Source organism: Delphinapterus leucas, chromosome 2 (genome assembly GCF_059928025.1).
Source record: "Delphinapterus leucas isolate spDelLeu-1000000601 "Yukka" chromosome 2, BTC_Dleu_Yukka2, whole genome shotgun sequence".
In the NCBI taxonomy this organism is placed as follows: domain Eukaryota; kingdom Metazoa; phylum Chordata; class Mammalia; order Artiodactyla; family Monodontidae; genus Delphinapterus; species Delphinapterus leucas.
Window position 1 is genome coordinate 64,440,641 of NC_143130.1, and position 18,123 is coordinate 64,458,763.

Here is an 18,123-nt window from a genome sequence, read left to right on the forward strand (position 1 = left end):
CTGCTACCCAATTCTAAACGCAGCTCGAAGTGGAGGCACGGTTCATTAGGGAAACAGATACTTTCGCTAACGTTTCACGTTTTTGTGGCGCCTTTCTAGTGTCCTGGGAGAAATGAGAAATGCCATGTTTTGCAGTGTCTTTCTGGCTCCTTGATCTCCTAACCATTCTGAGTCAGGCTGGTCAGACAGGAGCAATTCTTCCCACTGTGTGTGGACCTAGAAGTGCTGTCCCTCTTTGTGTCAGATGCCCCAAGAAGCAATTCGCTACCCAAGAACCTTGGGAGAAGGACTGCTATGCTGGATATTGCTCTGTTCCCAACTTCTCCTGGAACAGTTTCGACAAGGCCTTAACATGTCACCTAACCTATACATGGCTGATCTTTCCGTATTTTTCACAGAACAACGTCCAGAGTTCCGAAAGAACAGATTCCCCTCTGGCCCTCATTCGCCAGTGCTCCTCCTGTTCTCACTGCTTCTATCACCCTTATAATTAACTCAAATGGGTAGAAAAACAGGTCGCCGATCCCAGTGGGATCCCAGTGCCTGCCTTCCTCTGGGTCCGCTGTTGCTGGGCAAGCTGTCAGGTAGGAAGGGCCAGGCTTAGGGTAGGGGTGCTGTGTGGGAGATGACGTCCTGGAAAAGGCGTGGATTTCAGAGACAGAAGCCCAGGCGTGACTCTTCAGCCTGACCACTTACTAGCTGGTATGGCTCTGACCAAACGATCTAACCTCTGAGACTTAGTTCTTGTTGTCTGGGAAACAGGGACAAAAACCTTCTTGACGGGGTCGCTGGTGAGGTTTGAATGAAACAGAACAGTGAAGCAGCAGCACACAGGAGATGCTTGGGAAGGGGCGCTCTCAGGATTACTTAGGTTAGGGAGGGATTCATCTCAGAAAGCTCCAGGCCCTTTCAGGAATTCCGCCCATCTTGTTCACTATACAGTGGAATTTCCTTCCTTCCTCTCCTCTAGGTTAAAGCATCCCCTTTCTCCAGCCTTAGCTTCCTTTCCCCAAGGCTCTGGCCACTCACTGGGTCCTCAGGGTGAAGGCGGCGCTGGTGATGGACGTGGGCAGGTTCAGGCCTTTGGTGATCTCCCTCCAGATCTTCTTGTTGATGATCTCCACCAGGCCCCCCTTCTCCGTCACCAGCTTATACAGCATATACAGGTCCAGGATCTGCTTGGCCATGATGGGGATTCGGTTGATGGGGGTCCCTGTGATTGTGCAAAGAGAGAAACAGAGGGTTGCATCATTACCATGCAGAGAAAGAAGACATCTGTGGATGCCCACCCTTTTGCAGAGTTGGAAATATGTTCATAAATCTGCTTACAAGTATAATTTGACTCGAACTCTCAAAGCCTGGAAGCTATCAGACTAGCTGCCAGTTCTCCTTGGGAAGAACAGAAAGATAGGTCCAACTCACAGGCTGTGTGGCCTTGGGTAAAACACACAGCCTCTCTGGGTCTGTTTCCTACCTGTAAATAAGAGGGCCAGACTAAATGACTCCAAAGATTTTTTTTTTTTTTTTTTTGCTAGCAGTATGATTCCAGATTCTTTCCTAATGATTTGGCAACTCAGTCCTCTGGAGCCTTCAGAAGCTGTTCAGCTGCCTCCTCAGGGAAGTCTTTCCCTGACTCCCAAGACAGGTGAGGTCCTGCCCCATTGTCCACCTGGAGAGCTTCCTTGGCTTCTCTTCTGCAGCTCTCAGTGCAGTTTATAACCGTGTTTTTATTTGCATACTGCCTGTTTTCTCTTCATCTCTTCTCCTGCTACAGGGCAGAGAAATGGATTTTTCTCTCCTGTGTACCCACCATGTCAAAGGAGCTGCTGGGCACACAGGTCTCCAGGGGGATGAAAAGCCACTCAACAATTCACTCCAACCCCTCCCTGGCCTCTGAAAGAGGGAGGGTCAGAGCCGCTTCCGCCCACTGGCCCCGAAGGGAAGTGAGAGGAGCCAGGGACTTGATTAGGAAACCTGGCACCGAGCAGGAAGGCCCACTAATGAGCACCGGGGGACGGCAGGGAGGGCGGGGCCAGGCTCCTTTCTCGGGCGGCTGGGATGCTCGTCAGGAGGCGTGATGGATGACTGTCATTTGGCAGCCTCGGGATTAATGATCTGGAGGTCAGAGGGGAGAATTCCAGCAGGAAGGGTCACCGTCCAGGGCAGGGTATGAGACTTGTTGCCTTTTGATGGCAAGTCCTTTTACTGTACATAGGCTGCTCCCCCTGTGCCGCGGCCGCACCCCCCCCCCCAAGGCTTGTTGAGGTCTCACAGCCTGCCTGGTGGAGTTACGCCAGCTTGATTAGAGAAGGGCTGTTTGTTTCAGCTCCTCCTGCTTCTTTCCCCTAAAGGAATGGCATTTTCTTCTCAGCTCTAGAACACTGGCCTCACCAACTCTTTTATAGAGTAATTCAAGCCAGAGTGGAGTGAAGGGTGCCACGTTTATGAGGAGGAAGTAGCGTGAGCACGAACACGTGGCACTGCTATGGTGGGACTGGGCCTCTTTTCTCAGTGTGGGGAGGGAGCTAGAGGTCTTGAAGACCTTTGTATTGACCGGCTGGTCTTTGGAGGGTCAAGGACAAAGGGGCCATAAGTTAAGTTCAAAGATTCACTGGTAAAATATCAGAGGACTGCTGGCACAACAGCTCGCGCGCTGGTTAACTACTTCTCCCTGTGCTGCTCTGGACAGTAGACCTTATTCCTGTCACAAGCACAGGAGTCTCATGCAGCAGAACTGGTCTCCTGGCAGGACAGGGCTAAGGTCTCCCTTCTTTGCAGGCCTGTCTGCCCGAGCACGCTCATGGCCTTGGCGAGTTCATACCCTCAGGGCATCACCTGGAGAGTCTGGGAGGACCACTCCCAAGGCCCCCTCACACAAGTCCCCGAAGCTCTCAATTCCAGAAGCTTCCAGAACATCTTTACACATGTGACCTGTTCACTTCCAGGTCAGATGTTCACAGTGAGCTCACCTTCATCCCCTAGGTCAGCTCCCTTTTCCCATCACTTCCTCTTCTTCCAGCAGCACCATCATTCTTTGAGGTCTTGGGTAGGAACCTCCGAGGCAGCAATGGCTCCTCTCCCTCCTCTCTCACCCACCTTTAGGCTGTCGGGAGGCTCACCGATTACTGCTTTGAGGCCCCTCTCAAAGCCATCTTCCTCTCCGGCCCTCAGCCACCACCCCGGGCCAGGCCCTCGCTGGCTCACCGTCAGATGCCCCCAGCAGCTTTGAATCCACGTGCTCAACCTGCACGCTGCTGCCAGACCACCTAACGAAAACACCACTTTCACGCCATTACTCGCTTCCTGGTTTAAAAACCCACAATGACTCTTATTGCCGACCCCGCCCACCTCACATGTTCAATCGCATGACTCGGGTTCCCCGACACTCCTTGGAAGACTACGTACGATGTATTTTAAGCATGCCCCAGCAACTCACTCTCACTCCAATCAGTTGGGTCTTCTCACCCTCACCCCTAAAGCCAAGCTCCTCTCTCCTCTACTTTTTGTTTTTACTGTCCCTCCTCATCAAGCCTAAAATGACCTGTCTGCGCTCAAATCCTCTCTACGCTGGCCTTCAACGTTCACTCCCTCCAGGAAGAAATTTCCAACTACCCCAGTTCACGTGGATTTCTTTCCTCTCAGAATTTCTATTATAACCACTACAAGTTCGGCAAACAGTTACACTTGTTTCACATATGTTCGTCTGGCATCCCAGGAGGACTGTAAGCTCAATGAAGGCAGGGATTGTTTTTCCTTCATCATGTCTTGAATATTAGAATGTTTAATAAGCTAAACTACCATGCAGATTCAACCAACCAACCAACCAACCTGCTTCTCAGAGTCAAAGCAACCAGCTCTGTGTTAACCCAACTGGGAATATTAAACGCATTTCCTTCCTTCCTGCTGTGGTGTGCCCACCAGGGTCTGTCACTAACTCGAAGCGTCTAATTGCTGACAGCCCTGAACAGAAGTCACCCTCTCCTCTCAGGTCCTGGCAGGTTCATTAGGGGGGGTCACAACCCTTATTAAACAGACTGGGGAACCGAGGCCCAGAGTGGTTAAGCCCTTTGTGTCTGAGTCCTACAATAAGAGGACTGGCAGCACAGGCATGGATGGAGAGCTGGGGATTCTGAGAAGGTAAAGAAACCATGACTTCATTCAGTGGGGCCAAAGAGAAGGGGAGACAGGCGTTAAAGAGGGCAAGCGGGCTGGGTTTGTGATGCCCACAGAACGGGCGTGGCTGAGTGAGTGACCGCCAAGCAGGGCATGCCCAGCCGGGGGAGTGCTGTCCTTCAGAACTGTCACCTTGGAGAGCCAGCTACCGCTCCGTTTGTGAAGAGCTTTCAGAGTTTACGCTATTTTCACTTGATTCTCTCCAAGGGCGGTAAATCTTCAAATGTAAAGGGTGTGTTTTACTTTTAGAAATGGTCATTCATGGAAACAAGCCAGGAAAATAGGATGAAGTGACCAGGCTGTTTATACTGATTTTGTGTGAAGATGAGGTGTGGCCATAAACCATGACAGATTATCTAGTGTGGCTCAAACTGCCTCTGAAGGCAGCTCCCCAGAGAGGAATTATAGATTTGCTCAGAGTAGTCGCTAGACTAAATGGCTAGTCATTTGAGATGGCTTCTTTCAAAGACAACAATGTCATAGATGTAGAAATTTCATTAAAAATTAGCCTTTTTTATAGTCACACAGAGAGTGGCTGCATTAGGCTGGGAACTGCTCAGGGGCAAGGGAAACAGGTAGATACTGGACCTGAGAAGACAAGGAAGGAGCAAAGTGGCATTTCAAGTCCCCAGAGTGACCTCTTCCCAGCACCGCTGGAGAGAAAACACAGGCCAGGGCTGCTCTGTAACCCAGCCCCACTCTGGGCATGTGGGGGGTCATAACTTCTCTCATCAGGGCCCCTATGGCCTGGCCAGGCACCCCGGTTCCAGGATCAGTGGGTAAGGGGAATGGGCATTTTCTTCCTCATGGTTGGCCCTCCACGAAACTGCTAAAAGTAGCTCCCAGTGCAGGCGGGCCCCTCAGTACCCTCAGAAACAAAGCTGAAGCTATTCTGAGACCCAGCTCTAGATGACATCATGGTTTTCTCACATTATGCAGCCAATCCAGACACAAAACCTGCCTTGGCTTCCATTCTTTTGACAACTAAGAGAGAGGCAGGGTCCTCAGGCTGGTCTCTCTCTGCAGTCTGCTCTGTGCTTAGTGGGCCTGGTAGCCACCTCCCTTGTCCCAAGGAGACTCAACTATGAAGAGAAGGGGAGAAGGCCTTCTAGCTGAGTTTCCCTACCTGAACAAGAAAGAAAACCAATACATCACGCTGGGGGTGGGGATGGGGGGGGATCGACAATATTCAGGCCTCAGTTTCCCTGTCAGTCTGAAGCAAGATGCTTCCAGATGACTTCCAGATGACTTCCAGTTCTAAAGTCCTATGAGTCTATGAATAAAAACTTAAAAACAAAAATTGATAGTTTGGGGGGGGTGGTGGTGTGATGAATTGGGAGATTGGGATGGACATATATACACCAATATGTATAAAATGGACAACTAATAAGAACCTGCTGTATAAAAAATTTAAATTAAATTTAATTTAAAAAAATTGATAGTTGTGACTATTACCAAGGGAGGTAACTTGATTTTAGGAGCTTGCCTGAATTACAAAATAATGTTGCCAGGTGACCTTGAGATGGATGGTTTGGGATCTTCTCCAATGAAGGGCGCCTGTGTGGCTTAGGACCAGGTCTGTGAAGTTCAAGTCCATAAGCAATGGCTCTTTCTCTAGCCTTGTGGGGAAGTGGGGGAGTCTCTGGCCTATTCTCTGGGCTGGATTACATCTTCCTCTAAAGAGGCTCTTCACCTGAGAGGGGACAGGCCTCAGTCCACAATAAATGCAAATGCAACCTGCAGAGAACCAGGAAGGAGGCCAGCAGCCACTGCAGGGAGCTCTTGGTGGGTCACCAGTGTTGCCCCTGCAGGAGGCCGAATCTCCGCCCCCATCACACCTCCCAGAGGGGGCGGGAGCACCTGATGGGGAAGCCTGTGGACTGTCAGTCACTGCTATCAAAGCAGGAGCTAGGATTGAGGGTAATTAATCATGCTCCCTCTGACAGCAATCCAGGGCCTTATCTGTACCCCAAGAAATGCCGCTGGTCTCCAGTTCCCTCCTCAATAAAGGAGACTGACAGTTCCAACAAAGAGGCCCCTTATCAGATTTCAGCGGGGGAGCCTGAGGCAGCCCGAGGGAGATGTGGAAAAGGCTTTTATGAGGCCGGGACCCAGCGAAGCTGTGGGGGCTCCTGGGGCTTTAACCCTTGGAGGTGGGAATGCCGCTGGGCACTGGCGCTCGCAGGCCAAAGCCGTGATCGGGAGCTTTCAGAGAAGATGGAGCTGAACAAAAGCTGCTCCCTGGCACTTGACTCGTCTTCGTCTGCCCAGCACTCAGACCGTGGAGACAGAGCTTAGTGGGGGTGAGGGCAGAGCGGGGAGATAGCCTCCTCTGGCACTAGAGACAAAGATGGGAGATGGCAGGAATGTTGGGGGGAGGGCCACTTCCTCCCCACCACAGAGAATGGGCACATTCCAGTCAAGACCAGAAGCAATCAGGGGGCAGGGACCCAAGACAGAGTCGCATGGCTGCCTTCCTGCCTACTGGTCAGGGGTGAGGGCCCAGGACCCAGGGCGTGGCCCTGCCAAGGACCCTCGCTGCTTTTTCCTGACTTTGAACAAGATCATTAATCATTTCCATAGCCTGTCAAGAGAGCTGGGCGGCTGACCAGGGAGCCTAGAAGAGTTAAGTCCCACGTTAAGCAGGGAATGTGCATAGGCAGACAGGCAGGCAGGCCTCCTGCTTATTCCCCTGCATATTAATTCCCGCCCTGCTCCAGTCCTGCTCCCCAGCAACAAGCAGAGGAATGACTGGTGATTTTTTTCCCCCTGACTTGTTCATGTAGAAAATACCTCCCACCGGGAAACTGGGCAGCAGGCTCTGGTGGTGTGCCATGCAGTGAGTAGATGACTGTTCCACAGGTCAGGGCAGAGGCAAGGATGCGCAATTATCCCAATACCAACACGTATGCTTCAGCCCTCTACCTCCGATTTCCCACTGAGGGGGTGTCTAACTGACAGAGCCTAGTGCACCAATCTTAAGTATACAGCCCACCAGGTCTTTACTGCTGTGCATACCCCTGTATCCACTCCTCAGATCAAAATACAGAACGCTTCCAGCACCCCAGAAAACTCTTCCATTACCATTCCCAACCAATATCCATCCCCTATCCCCACCCCCCCGACAGGAGGTAACTATTATCCTGACATGTACCACTATAGGTGACTTTCTTGAACTTTACATAAATGGAAGAATGCAGTATACAGTCTTCTGTGTCTGGCTTCTTTTGTTCCACGTTAGGCCTGTGAGAGTCATCCCAGTTGGGTACAGCAAGAATTCATTCTTCGTTATCGCTGTGTGGTATTCCACTACAGGACTATGCCAACATTTAGTCATACATTCTACTACCAATGGAAATTTGAGTTCTTTCCACTCTTTGGCTATAATGAATGGAAATTTGAGTTCTTTCCACTCTTTGGCTATAATGAATGGTGTTGCTACGAAAATTCTTGCATGTGTCTTTCAGTGAACGTAAGCTCTCATTTCTACTGGGGATACACCTAGAAGGGAAATTGCTGGGTAATAGGGTTGGCATATGTTTAGCTTTAGTAAATATTACCAAACAGATTTCCAGTGGTTATGCCCATTTATATTCCCACCAGCAATGCATGGGAGTTCTGGAGGCACCGAACCTGAGAGGCTAATTTTAAACCCATTACCCTTCTTGATACTCTAGTTCAGACTAATTGCTTTAGGTGAAGTTCAACAGTATGTGCACTGTGGCCAATAATAAAATAAAATTATGGTTATGGCTGTGCTGTTTCCTTCCATAAAAACTACATTCAGAGGAGCAGGCTAAGGAGTTAGAAGGAGGAGGACCGTCGGGTCATCTCTGCTTCGCCTGCTGCTGGTCAACAGACCTGGCCCGAGTCTCCAGGAGAGGGGGTGGAAGGCTGGCCGGGGAGAGGTGCAACAACTCAGGGGTGTTCTGGCCTGAGCAGTGCATGGGTGTCTGAGCTTCCATTGCCAATCCACGCCCCTCCCTCTCAAGACCTAGTAGATTTTCCCACAGTGTAACTGGGTCAAACTCTCCCTTCAAACTTTCCCTACGCCAACCTTAGGACGATTTATTGAATATTGGCTCACCTTGGAAAAAAGGAGGCAAAACTATCAACCCCATTTTACGAAGTGCTAGAAGTACCAATAAATGACCTTGAAGGGGAAGAGGGTGAATTTAAAGACAAAAGTGAGCTATTCAAATTAATCACACCTTTCAAAAACCAGGGTCTCTTCTCATTATCATGGATAACTGGGTAGTTATAAGGTATTTAAATGACTATTAAAAGTGGGGGGGGGGACCCCAGTACTTGAACAGCGGTTGGATCACCTGGGGAGAGAAAAGGATCTGGCCTAAGACAAAGATTTGCATTTTGGACTTTCATTTGTGGGTAAAGTTAGAATATGAAGCCCCAAAGCCTATTTTATCTGACAAAGACAAACATATTTTAGTCTATCAGGAAGAGTGGCCATGGCACAGACCATTTACAGCAAGATACAAAGAATATACAAGAAACTCCCTCCACCAAAAGGCAAAGCAATATATGTCACGAACATTTCCTTGCCTGAGATGGATAGATAAGCACACAACAGAAGGAAAAACACTCAAATTGCACTTCGAGGCAGACCAAGCCCTTTTCCCACAGTAAATTCTTTGTATATACACATCAAAAACAGATCCAACAATCCATTTGGGAAAACCAAGGTCAGTTTGCAGCCCTGAACAGAACTGGTGGGGGAGGGACGGCAGTTCTCCGGTGAGGTCTTGACAAAACTTGTCTTCCACATGACCAAGCAGGTCCTTAGCCTGGTGTGCCGAGCTGGGACGGGGGCTGGAGGGGAGATCCTTGCTTGTGGGCACTCCGGGTGTGCGCAAGATGCTACCGTTAGGGCTTCTGTCTCCCATGCCCCCAACCCCAACCTGCCTTGACCGATGGCAGCTTCTGTGCCAGCCACTGTGAACTGTCACATCTGCCCTTCCCTGAGAGATAAGCCGCCTTACCCTGAGATGAAGACTCTTCTTGCATGAAGAGTTCTACCTCGTGTTAATCAGTTAGATGCTGTCAGACCCTACTGGAGACCGACCTGTGGAGGCGGGCCACTGTCTCTGGGGCTCAGAAGGCTGAAGGAGAGATGAGGCTTGTCCACTGCCCCAGTGGGAAGTGATGGAGCTGCTGGTGCCAGGGGCCAAGTTTCTCAAGGGCAGTGCAGGCGAGGAGAAAAAGTCCTGGCCTGGGGATTAGGAGACCAAGTGCTAAATTGGCTCTGTAGCCTCAGGTGAGTCATTTAACGTGCGGGCTGATTCTTCATGGCTAACGTGATAACCTTTGCTCTCTCCACCCCACAGAGCTGGGGCTGTGGGGAGCAGCAGATCAGATAGTGGGTTGAAAGGGTTCTGTAAAGTACATGGGGTAACAATAATAAAATTAACAGCAAAATCATCTCCCTCCTCTTTGATGAAACCACACTTCTCTTTCACTGCCTGGGGAACAAGAGAACAAGCTCTTCTTCCTTAGTGATGAAGGAAGAATGGAATTGTTTACAAGCCTTTGCTTATGAGACTTCCAAACTAGCACCACCCCCTCTCCGTACCCCCTGGAAAATCTACCAGGGAATGATACTTCAGGAATCACCCACCGTGAGTTAAATTAGACAAAGAATTTTATTTACAAATGTTTGGCTTTGTTTTTTGGACAAAGAAAGGTGTGTGTGTGTGTGTGTTTTACACACACACACACACGCAAAAACGTGCACGTGCACATGGCAAAAGGTGAGGAAAAAGAGGCATGGGTGTTCTGAGATCTAACCCATCTTTCTACAGAAACATTTGTCGGGGAAGCACAATCAAAGGAAACTTGTTTAATTCAGTTTGGCTTCAGTCAGCCAAAGGAACACATGATTCACCAAGGAAAGGAGTGAAGCATTTGGTTCTGGGGGTCCCTGGTGTAGTTTTTACACAATTATTTTGACAGAAAATTGCTCAAGGGGCTTTTCTTCTATTTTGATTATCTAGGGTGGCTCATTATCTGTTTTGTAGCTCAACAGACACAATCAGGGACACATAACACAGAACAGAGAACTTGGAAGAAACTTCCAGATTGACTCTAACTGAACCTGCGCATTTTATAGATAAGGAAACTGTGGCCCCCAGATGAGGAAGGATTTGCTCAGGATCGTGGAGAAGGGTGGGATGTCAGCACTGGCTTCACACTCCTCAGTCCAGAGCTCTTTCCCCCTCCGCATGCCTCCCGACAGGCTGCAGCAGCCGTTCCTGAGGCAGGCAGGACACAGGGAGCCCGACTGGGCACTGCCTCGGCCTCTTCTCAGGCGCCTTCTGGGCCGGGTTGTTCTGCTGGTGGGGGAGGGGTCGCGAGGTGCAAGTCACCCGGTCTGGCCTAGAAACCAAGGTGCCTCGAGCTGAAAGGCCCATCTGCTGCAGTCAATTCACCCAAACATGTTAACAAGCCAGAGAGACCCAGCACAAAGCAGCGATCACGGCTGGGCCCCTCTCCCACTGGACAGCCGTTTTATCACCTGCAGCTGCAGTCATTTGGGGCCGCCTGCTGTGTCCTGCCACCCTTGGAGCCCGGTCCACTTCCTCTGCAGTGGAGCCTTCCAAGTCAAAGCTGCCCAGCCCACTCACAGCCCAGGTGGGCATCACCGGGCCTTTCAAACTCAGGTTGCTTTCAGTGGTTCCTTTGAAATCTACTGCTTATCCTTCATACTAGCTCTGGAGGATGAGTTGCTGACCCACTGCCAGGGTCTGTGAGGCTTTTCCTTGCACCCAGCCAGCTAACAAGATTGGGCTCCTGAATGCCCCAGACACTCCAATTTGGGAGCGACAAATAAGTCGCAAATGTCCGGGGGCCCTTGGTCTCCCCATTCTGTGAAGAGTAAAGACAGCAAGCTTCCCATGGTTAGAAGCGCAAACTGCTCCCAGTCCCCTTGAACTGCCCATTCTAATTTAGACCATCAACCATGAGTTTTCCAGGGAGGAGAACACTGTGATTTTAAAGGGAACAACCTCCACAGTCTCCCTGCCTCAGCCTTCCCTCTTCAGCCCAACTATACACTGTTTGCCACAGCAAACCTCCTGAAAGCACAGCTCTGGCGATACTTCTCATATGTTAACTTCAATAACTCAGCTATGTCACAGACAGGAGTGCTAACTTCTTGGCCAAACACGGCTCTTCACAGTCTGGTGCCAGCTGATTCATCCAGGCCACAGACAAGGGTTCTTTCAGCCGTGCCTGGACCACGTACACCACGCATGCCCCGCGTTTCTGCCTCCACTCTCCCTATGCTGGAGCTACAGCAACTCTCAGGTCCCTACACTCCAGCCTAGGATGGGGCCCCAGCACCCATTCCTTTGGCACTCAGCCACGGACGGGGAGTTCATCCTATTGCCCGACACAGGCCCTGCCGCCCTCAACATTGCTACCTGAGTGGAGATAAGATGATTTCCCTGAAGAGTTTCTCTGCAGAGGAAATTTTTGATCTTCACCTTCTTTCCTATCCTTCTATGGCAGTGGTTCTCATCAGGGGGACAGTTTTGTCTCCCAGGGGACATTTACAATATCTGCAGACATTTTTGGTTATCAAGACTGGGGGGTGCCACCCCCAACAAAGGACTATCCAATCCCCAGAGTCAATATGCTGGAGCTGAGAACCCTTATACTAGAGTAATTAACAAGTAGCAAAACTGACTTGACTGTCTCCCTTCTACTGCTGATGCCAGCAAATAGTGAAATACCTAACATAAGTGCTGAAGACAGAAAAAAGATTTACTCAGGGCCTGAATAACCATAAACTGACATGATCAAAGAGAGTTTCTTACTCCTGCTTTGGGTGGAATAGACTAGGTGGCAGTCCGGTAGCCCCAGCGCTGTGCAATAGCGGGACACTCAGCACACACTGCTCTCTACTGCTGACCTCCAATCACGGGCCGCTGTCTAACTGTGGGTGGGAGTGGGGGGCGGGGAGGGGAAGCTCAGCTTCCCTTTGTGGGGCAGCTGAGTTAGGAAAACCAACAGGACTGCTCCTACAGCAAACACGTCCTGAGAAGCACCCGCCTCCAGGTCTGGCCCTGTGCTAGCACTGGGGACTTGGAGAAATGACAAAGTGGCTGTCCTCAAGGAGCGCCTCGTCTAGTGGGGACATATAGAAATAAACAAACAATTACTGATCTTCACTCTTGGCTAGGCTGATATAACTAAAAATCCTTTTGGGAAGGGAGAAAAACAATAAAGTATCAATAGACTATAAAGCAGTGGAGCCACACTGCTGGTTAAAATCTATATTGTTATAGCAGCCCCTCTGAGATGAGATCAGCTCCCGGGTTTGCACCAGCTGGGCTTGTGGAGCTTGTAAATAATTAAAAGGTAATTGGAGGGGGAGACCAAAGTATTAAGTGGATTTCTCTCTCTCAGGGCAACCAGGGAGTTTCATTGCTGCCAGTTACATTATCTTTCGGGATTATATTCTTGTTTTTTACTGACACATGCAGCTCCAGATAACAGTTGGAGGAGTAAACTAATTAGAGCTGCTTAGACTGCTTTGATAGGCTTGGGGATGGGGGGAAACGGAGACTCAAAACTTTCGATTGCCTTTGTAAGCAAACCAGCAATAATAGGCGTGCTACTAAGAAGGCAATAAGGCTTTGGAAGGTAAAGGAAGGGGAAGGAGGGGGAGAGAAAGAGGGATGGGGCTGGTGGGGAGAGGAAGAGGGAGGGAGAGGAGTTAACTCAGCATATTTAGTTGCTGGGGGCTGTCATTATAGCTCAGCCCAGGATAAAGAGGAGGATTTCATTCCCAGGTCTCAATAAAGGAGCTGACATAGAAACCAAGGGATACATGATCAGGCAGGATCCCAGGGAACATGCTGGCTGGAGCAGCTCTCCCTTACAGCTTTGTCCTGAGGTGAAGAAGATGGAGCTACACAGGTTGCAGAGGATCATCTCCTAGAGAGGCTGGGGTTCTGCCCATGCTTCCTGAGGGCTGACCCAGCTGGTGAACCCATTGCTGTGACAGGATACAAAGCCAGGAAGTTGAGTCACTGGGCTCAAGACTCAGACATGCCATCGTCCAAAGAGAAGATGGCTGGGGGTGGGTGGGTGGGTAAGAGCGAGAAGGAGAGAAGGACAGGGAAGTGGGAAGGTGCATTTTAAGGCAGATGCCCATGTGCCCTATACTTAAACTGCAGGAACACCCCAACCAAGCCAGTGAATGCAAAAATCAAAGAGCCAATGGATAAGAAAAAAAGAGTTAGCTTTTCCTTTTCGTGGATCATTTCAGATCCTCCCAACAAATCCTGAAGGGCCTCTATTCTTTCACTGGCCCTCCTAAGACTCTATTAAGCTAGATGCAACAGCAGGAAGCCCCATATACCAGTTTAAGTGATGTCCAGGACTGCTATAAGGCTAAGAAAAAAGTATAATTGAATTTGAAATGACTCCAGAGACCAGTTAATCAGAACAGTGACAAAAATAAAGCAGGACCAAATCTGGATGATCATTCCATTCATTTTCTACCCAGGCCCTCTTTGCCCCCTTCAACCCGGTTGTCAATTATTCTGATAAGTATGGGACCAACTGGCAGTAAATGGCTCTCGTCCTCCTGGGCCTTATAAGATGCTGGCACTCTGCAGGGAGGATGGCTAACAGTGACCTGCACACAGTAGGCACTCAATAAATATTCAGTGAATTGAAACGATGAGTAGACTGAACACTCACCTCTCTTCTGCATAAAGACGAAGAGGTCATCCAGGAACTCTTTCCTTTCTGGATCACTGTCCAGTTCATACAGCTGCAATCCCAAAGCCCCCAGGGGAGAAAAAAAACACCACAGTGAAAAATTCCGTCTTATGCAGGAAGTCTTACACCAGTGATACACAACCATCTGAACGACTACAAATGTGACTCATAGGCCACCTCTATCCTTATTCCTTGGGGATCAGATAAAACGACCCACTGCAGAACTGCCCCTTTCGTTATCACAAAGGAAACATTACAGACCTTGGCAAAATCACGGGAGATCTCTCTTCCCCGGCCTCCATCTGCATCATCACTCCAGGCCAAACCACCATTCTAAAGGGGAACAAAGCACAGCGTTCAGAAGGGAGTAGGAAGAGAGTGAGGGAGGGGAAGGCAATCGTTTAGGGAGCAGATGAGGACCCTTAGCAACTGTGCTCTCCTGGCTCACACTGCAAGACTGGCGGCTCGAGTAACTGTCCCTGCCACCCTAACAGGGACATCCTGTTTTTATGCTTTCAATTATGGTTCCAAAACCAGAGGGGGTCACGTGGAAGAATCATCTCCATTTGTTGGAGGGGGGTGGGTGTTACTTATACCTGATAATCCTGGAGAAGGAGGACACAAAGGCCCAGTTTTCTGAGAGCCTGCTCAAACCTAGCTCATCTTCTGGGAGCCATCACTCTGAGATGCACCACTTTCCTGCAGGTTCTATATGGCATATGTTTGTATGTTTTATGATGTGTTTGTACATTATACGGTATGTTGTGAAGATACCTAGCCTGGCCTCCCACACAACACTCTAAGTGGAAGATAAAGGGTCAAAGGGAGCAAGACAAAGATCTCGAAGATCTCGAAGATCCTGTGGTCTCTCAGCCAAGCCTCACCACCAGAAACCCTAACTCTAGTGATTAGAACTGCCTAGTGATATGAGGGCCCTCACGGCCTGAGATTATTCCCAAGGCACAGAGACTCTGTGACACTAGGGTGAAGTTCATTTTCATTAGAGAAGTAATGAAAACCTAAACCTAATTCACTTGATTAGGTCAAACCAACACCATTCAACTGAACAGGAGGAAATGGCAAATATGCTTTCGTTTATGTTCTTGAAATCTGCTTCCCACTTTTATTCAGTTGGGTAACTCTTATTTCTCAAATCAGGCATCATCTTCTATGGGAAGCCTTCCCTTCACACCCAGCTGCACAAGTACTCTGGAAGGACTCTCTGTACATTTCGAGCTTAGAATTTCACATATTATTTTGGAATTATTTGTCATCCCCACATATTGTAGGCTCCTTGAGAGCAGCGTCTTATTCATCTTTGTACCTTTAGCACGCAGCACACTGCCTGACACTTATAAGGCTCCAGTGAATACCTGATGAACTATAATCACTGTTAAAAGGCATTAACCTTTTTTTTGAACCAATTAAGCAGCTCTTCAAAAAATATACAGACAGGGCTTCCCTGGTGGCGCAGTGGTTGAGAGTCCGCCTGCCGATGCAGGGGATACGGGTTCGTGCCCCGGTCCGAGAAGATCCCACATGCCTCAGAGCGGCTAGGCCCGTGAGCCATGGCCGCTGAGCCTGCCCGTCCGGAGCCCGTGCTCCGCAACGGGAGAGGCCACAACAGTGAGAGGCCCGCGTACCACAAAAAAGAACAAACCCCCCCCCCCAAAAAACAGACATATATATCATACAGAAGAGTCCAAAAGGCCCTCTGCTAGTGGGGAGTATGAAATGTCAGAGCGGAAGTCGCCTGTTCACCTCATCCCACCTGTCAGTGGAAGACCCAGGGATGGGAATGGACACACTGAGACCATCACTCTCTCATTTCTCCCCCAGGAGCAAAGGTGCCCATAGGCACAAGCACACACGTGTGCCACCCAGCTGGCTGGGGCGTGTAAGTGGCTGGGGAGAGACATCTGGGGTTGGGGAGCAGGTTTCTTGGGAGGACATTCTTTGGATTGCTTAAGGATCTCGTAAAATCATGCCAGTAAATGAAAGCGTGCTCTAATTCCATCCTCTCTCTTTAGTAAAGCTTGCCTGAAAGCAGGAGGGTATTCAGGTTGTTCAGTTAAATTCTGGGGCCATACTTTGCTTCCCCTACTCAAAGTGGGCTCTGAGATGTAGACCCACTTTCTGAGAGCAGCAATTTAGCGCACACAGAGGTAAGTATAACCAAGAAGAAGTGACACCCTGTCAGCTGACATGAAACAGGCTACATCAAATTGTTTCCCTGCTTATCTAGTAAAAGACGTGTGTACGGAAGTGCTCAGGAAATGCTATCTGACTGTGCACACATCATCTCCCCAGGCAGATGCTGTAGAAATCTTCCTATAGCACCTTCAGCTCAGGGAGGCCAACAACCAAGCAGGAGGAACACTATTTAAAAAAAAAAAAAAAAAAAGCTAAAACCCACCCCCACGTTGTAATTACAGTCAACAGAAATCTGGTGTCATCTGCTGGCAACTAGCACAATGAATAATCAAGATGAATTATGCCTGTCAGCTCAGCAAAACCAGACAGAGTTACAGTCCCCTTTCAAAGGCTGCAGTAGGTCACCCTAATGCCCAGTGATTTTGTTTGAGCCAGTAATTCCTGCTGGAAAGTCAATTATCCCTGGGGCCCCTATCAGCTGAAAGACATTTAATGGGGGATCATTGCTGCTTCTGTTATGTCAGCTGTTTACTGTGGCAGCTCAATTCCCAACTCTCTAGCTGGAGATCTGAAGCTGATTCTGTTCACAGGAGGATTCTTTATCAGTCACCAAGAGGGATGAAAACACAGTTTTTTCCTAATCACAGTAACTTCTAGGCATTCTGAATGCTCACTCAGAAACTATTTAACACTCAGTTGGGTGGGGAGGATGGAATCCACAGCCTAGGATCTCAGACAGGGCTTTCCACAGCAGTAAGGGAGTGTAAAAACAAGCACACCAGTGCCGGTGCCACCACGGGTATGACTACGTGTGAAAATAAACACCCGAGTGTGAGGGCTCAACTCCGGAACGGAGGAGAATGCCTTGTAGGATGGGGATGGGGGTCGTCGTGGCCCCGTGGCTTTCACCAGCTCTGCCCAAATCTCAGCAGAGTCCGAGCAGTGGGATGGTCAGACCGTGCACTAGCCACGGCCCACTAAGTAAGAACCACTCAGATTCAAAATCTGCTTAGAGACAGGATTTTAGCTTGACACGCACTACGTCAGTGACCACAGAGGACAGGGAGACTTGTCAGAACAGGACGGAAATAGGACACTACATTCTTTGAGCAATCCCACTGTTTGACCCATTACACAGATAGGAGTGTCAGCTACTATTTAAAGAAAACACAGGAAAAGAGCTGCCCAGGAGTGGAGGTGTTTTCTTTTGTCCAAGGCAAAATTGGGCCATTATACAATTTAAAACATTCAGATGGGGCTGATGGGGAAATGTCCACTCTCTTTGCATTACTTTGTTTTGAGGCAATTAAACTTCAACCCTGATTCACAGGATTTTCTGGCTGAGGTGAGAGTAGTTCCTAAGCCCTGCGCACCCTTCACCGTCTAGCTGGAATGCTGTTTCCTCCGTGCAGCCCCTCTGCCCACCAGTGTCTTTCTCCTCTGGGCTGTGTCACCTCATGTTCTGGTTATTGTGCCCCTGCTTGTGTCCCCAGTCTGTAAGCATCCTGTCAGGGTATCCCCAGCCCCCAGCACACAAAAAGCACTGACACATCTGCTCAGAGACAGGGATGGGCTCCCCCATGGGACCTCCAACCCCACAACTCCTATTTTCCCCTCCTCCTTTCATTGGGAGGATTACAGGCTTCAGCAGTTATTTTCTTGGCTCTTAACCCTGATCAACTGCTGTAAAACACAGCTCACTTATGCACTTCAAGTTTATGTGCAGGTTTCTTGGCCTATCAGCGGGGTGTGGGTGTGCCTGCTAGAAAGTTATCAGCTCAGAAATGATTGAATTTCTTGAATGTAGAATGTGCCTGATTGAGACTGTAGTGGTGGAGGAAAGGAGGGAGTGGTAGAAGCAAGTGTGGGGAAAACGCACCCCACTCAACAGTTTAGAGATCAAGGGGGTCCCCAAGACAAGCGTTTCAGTTGAAGGGTCGCCACGTGCAAGTCCACCAGCCGGGGGAAGAGGCTTTGTTCCCTGTGGGCAGCAGGCAGCAGCATTCAACAGCCGAGAAACGTGTGGGATCAACAGTAGCCAGAGCG

The 18,123-nt window shown here is 49.5% G+C and overlaps 1 protein-coding gene across 2 annotated transcripts in view; it reads right to left on the minus strand.

Annotated features, from left to right (window-relative positions):
• The window catches only part of ARID3B (AT-rich interaction domain 3B), a 53,464-nt gene that overhangs the window by 7,647 nt on the left and 27,694 nt on the right, over positions 1 to 18,123 (minus strand). For both annotated transcript variants that reach the window (XM_022580016.2, XM_022580015.2), the window contains exons 3-5: positions 14,185 to 14,256; positions 13,903 to 13,975; positions 1,030 to 1,213 (exon numbers count right to left, since the gene is read on the minus strand). In XM_022580016.2, the coding sequence (XP_022435724.2) occupies positions 1,030 to 1,213; positions 13,903 to 13,975; positions 14,185 to 14,256 (329 nt within the window). The remainder of the gene's footprint in view (positions 1 to 1,029; positions 1,214 to 13,902; positions 13,976 to 14,184; positions 14,257 to 18,123) is intronic.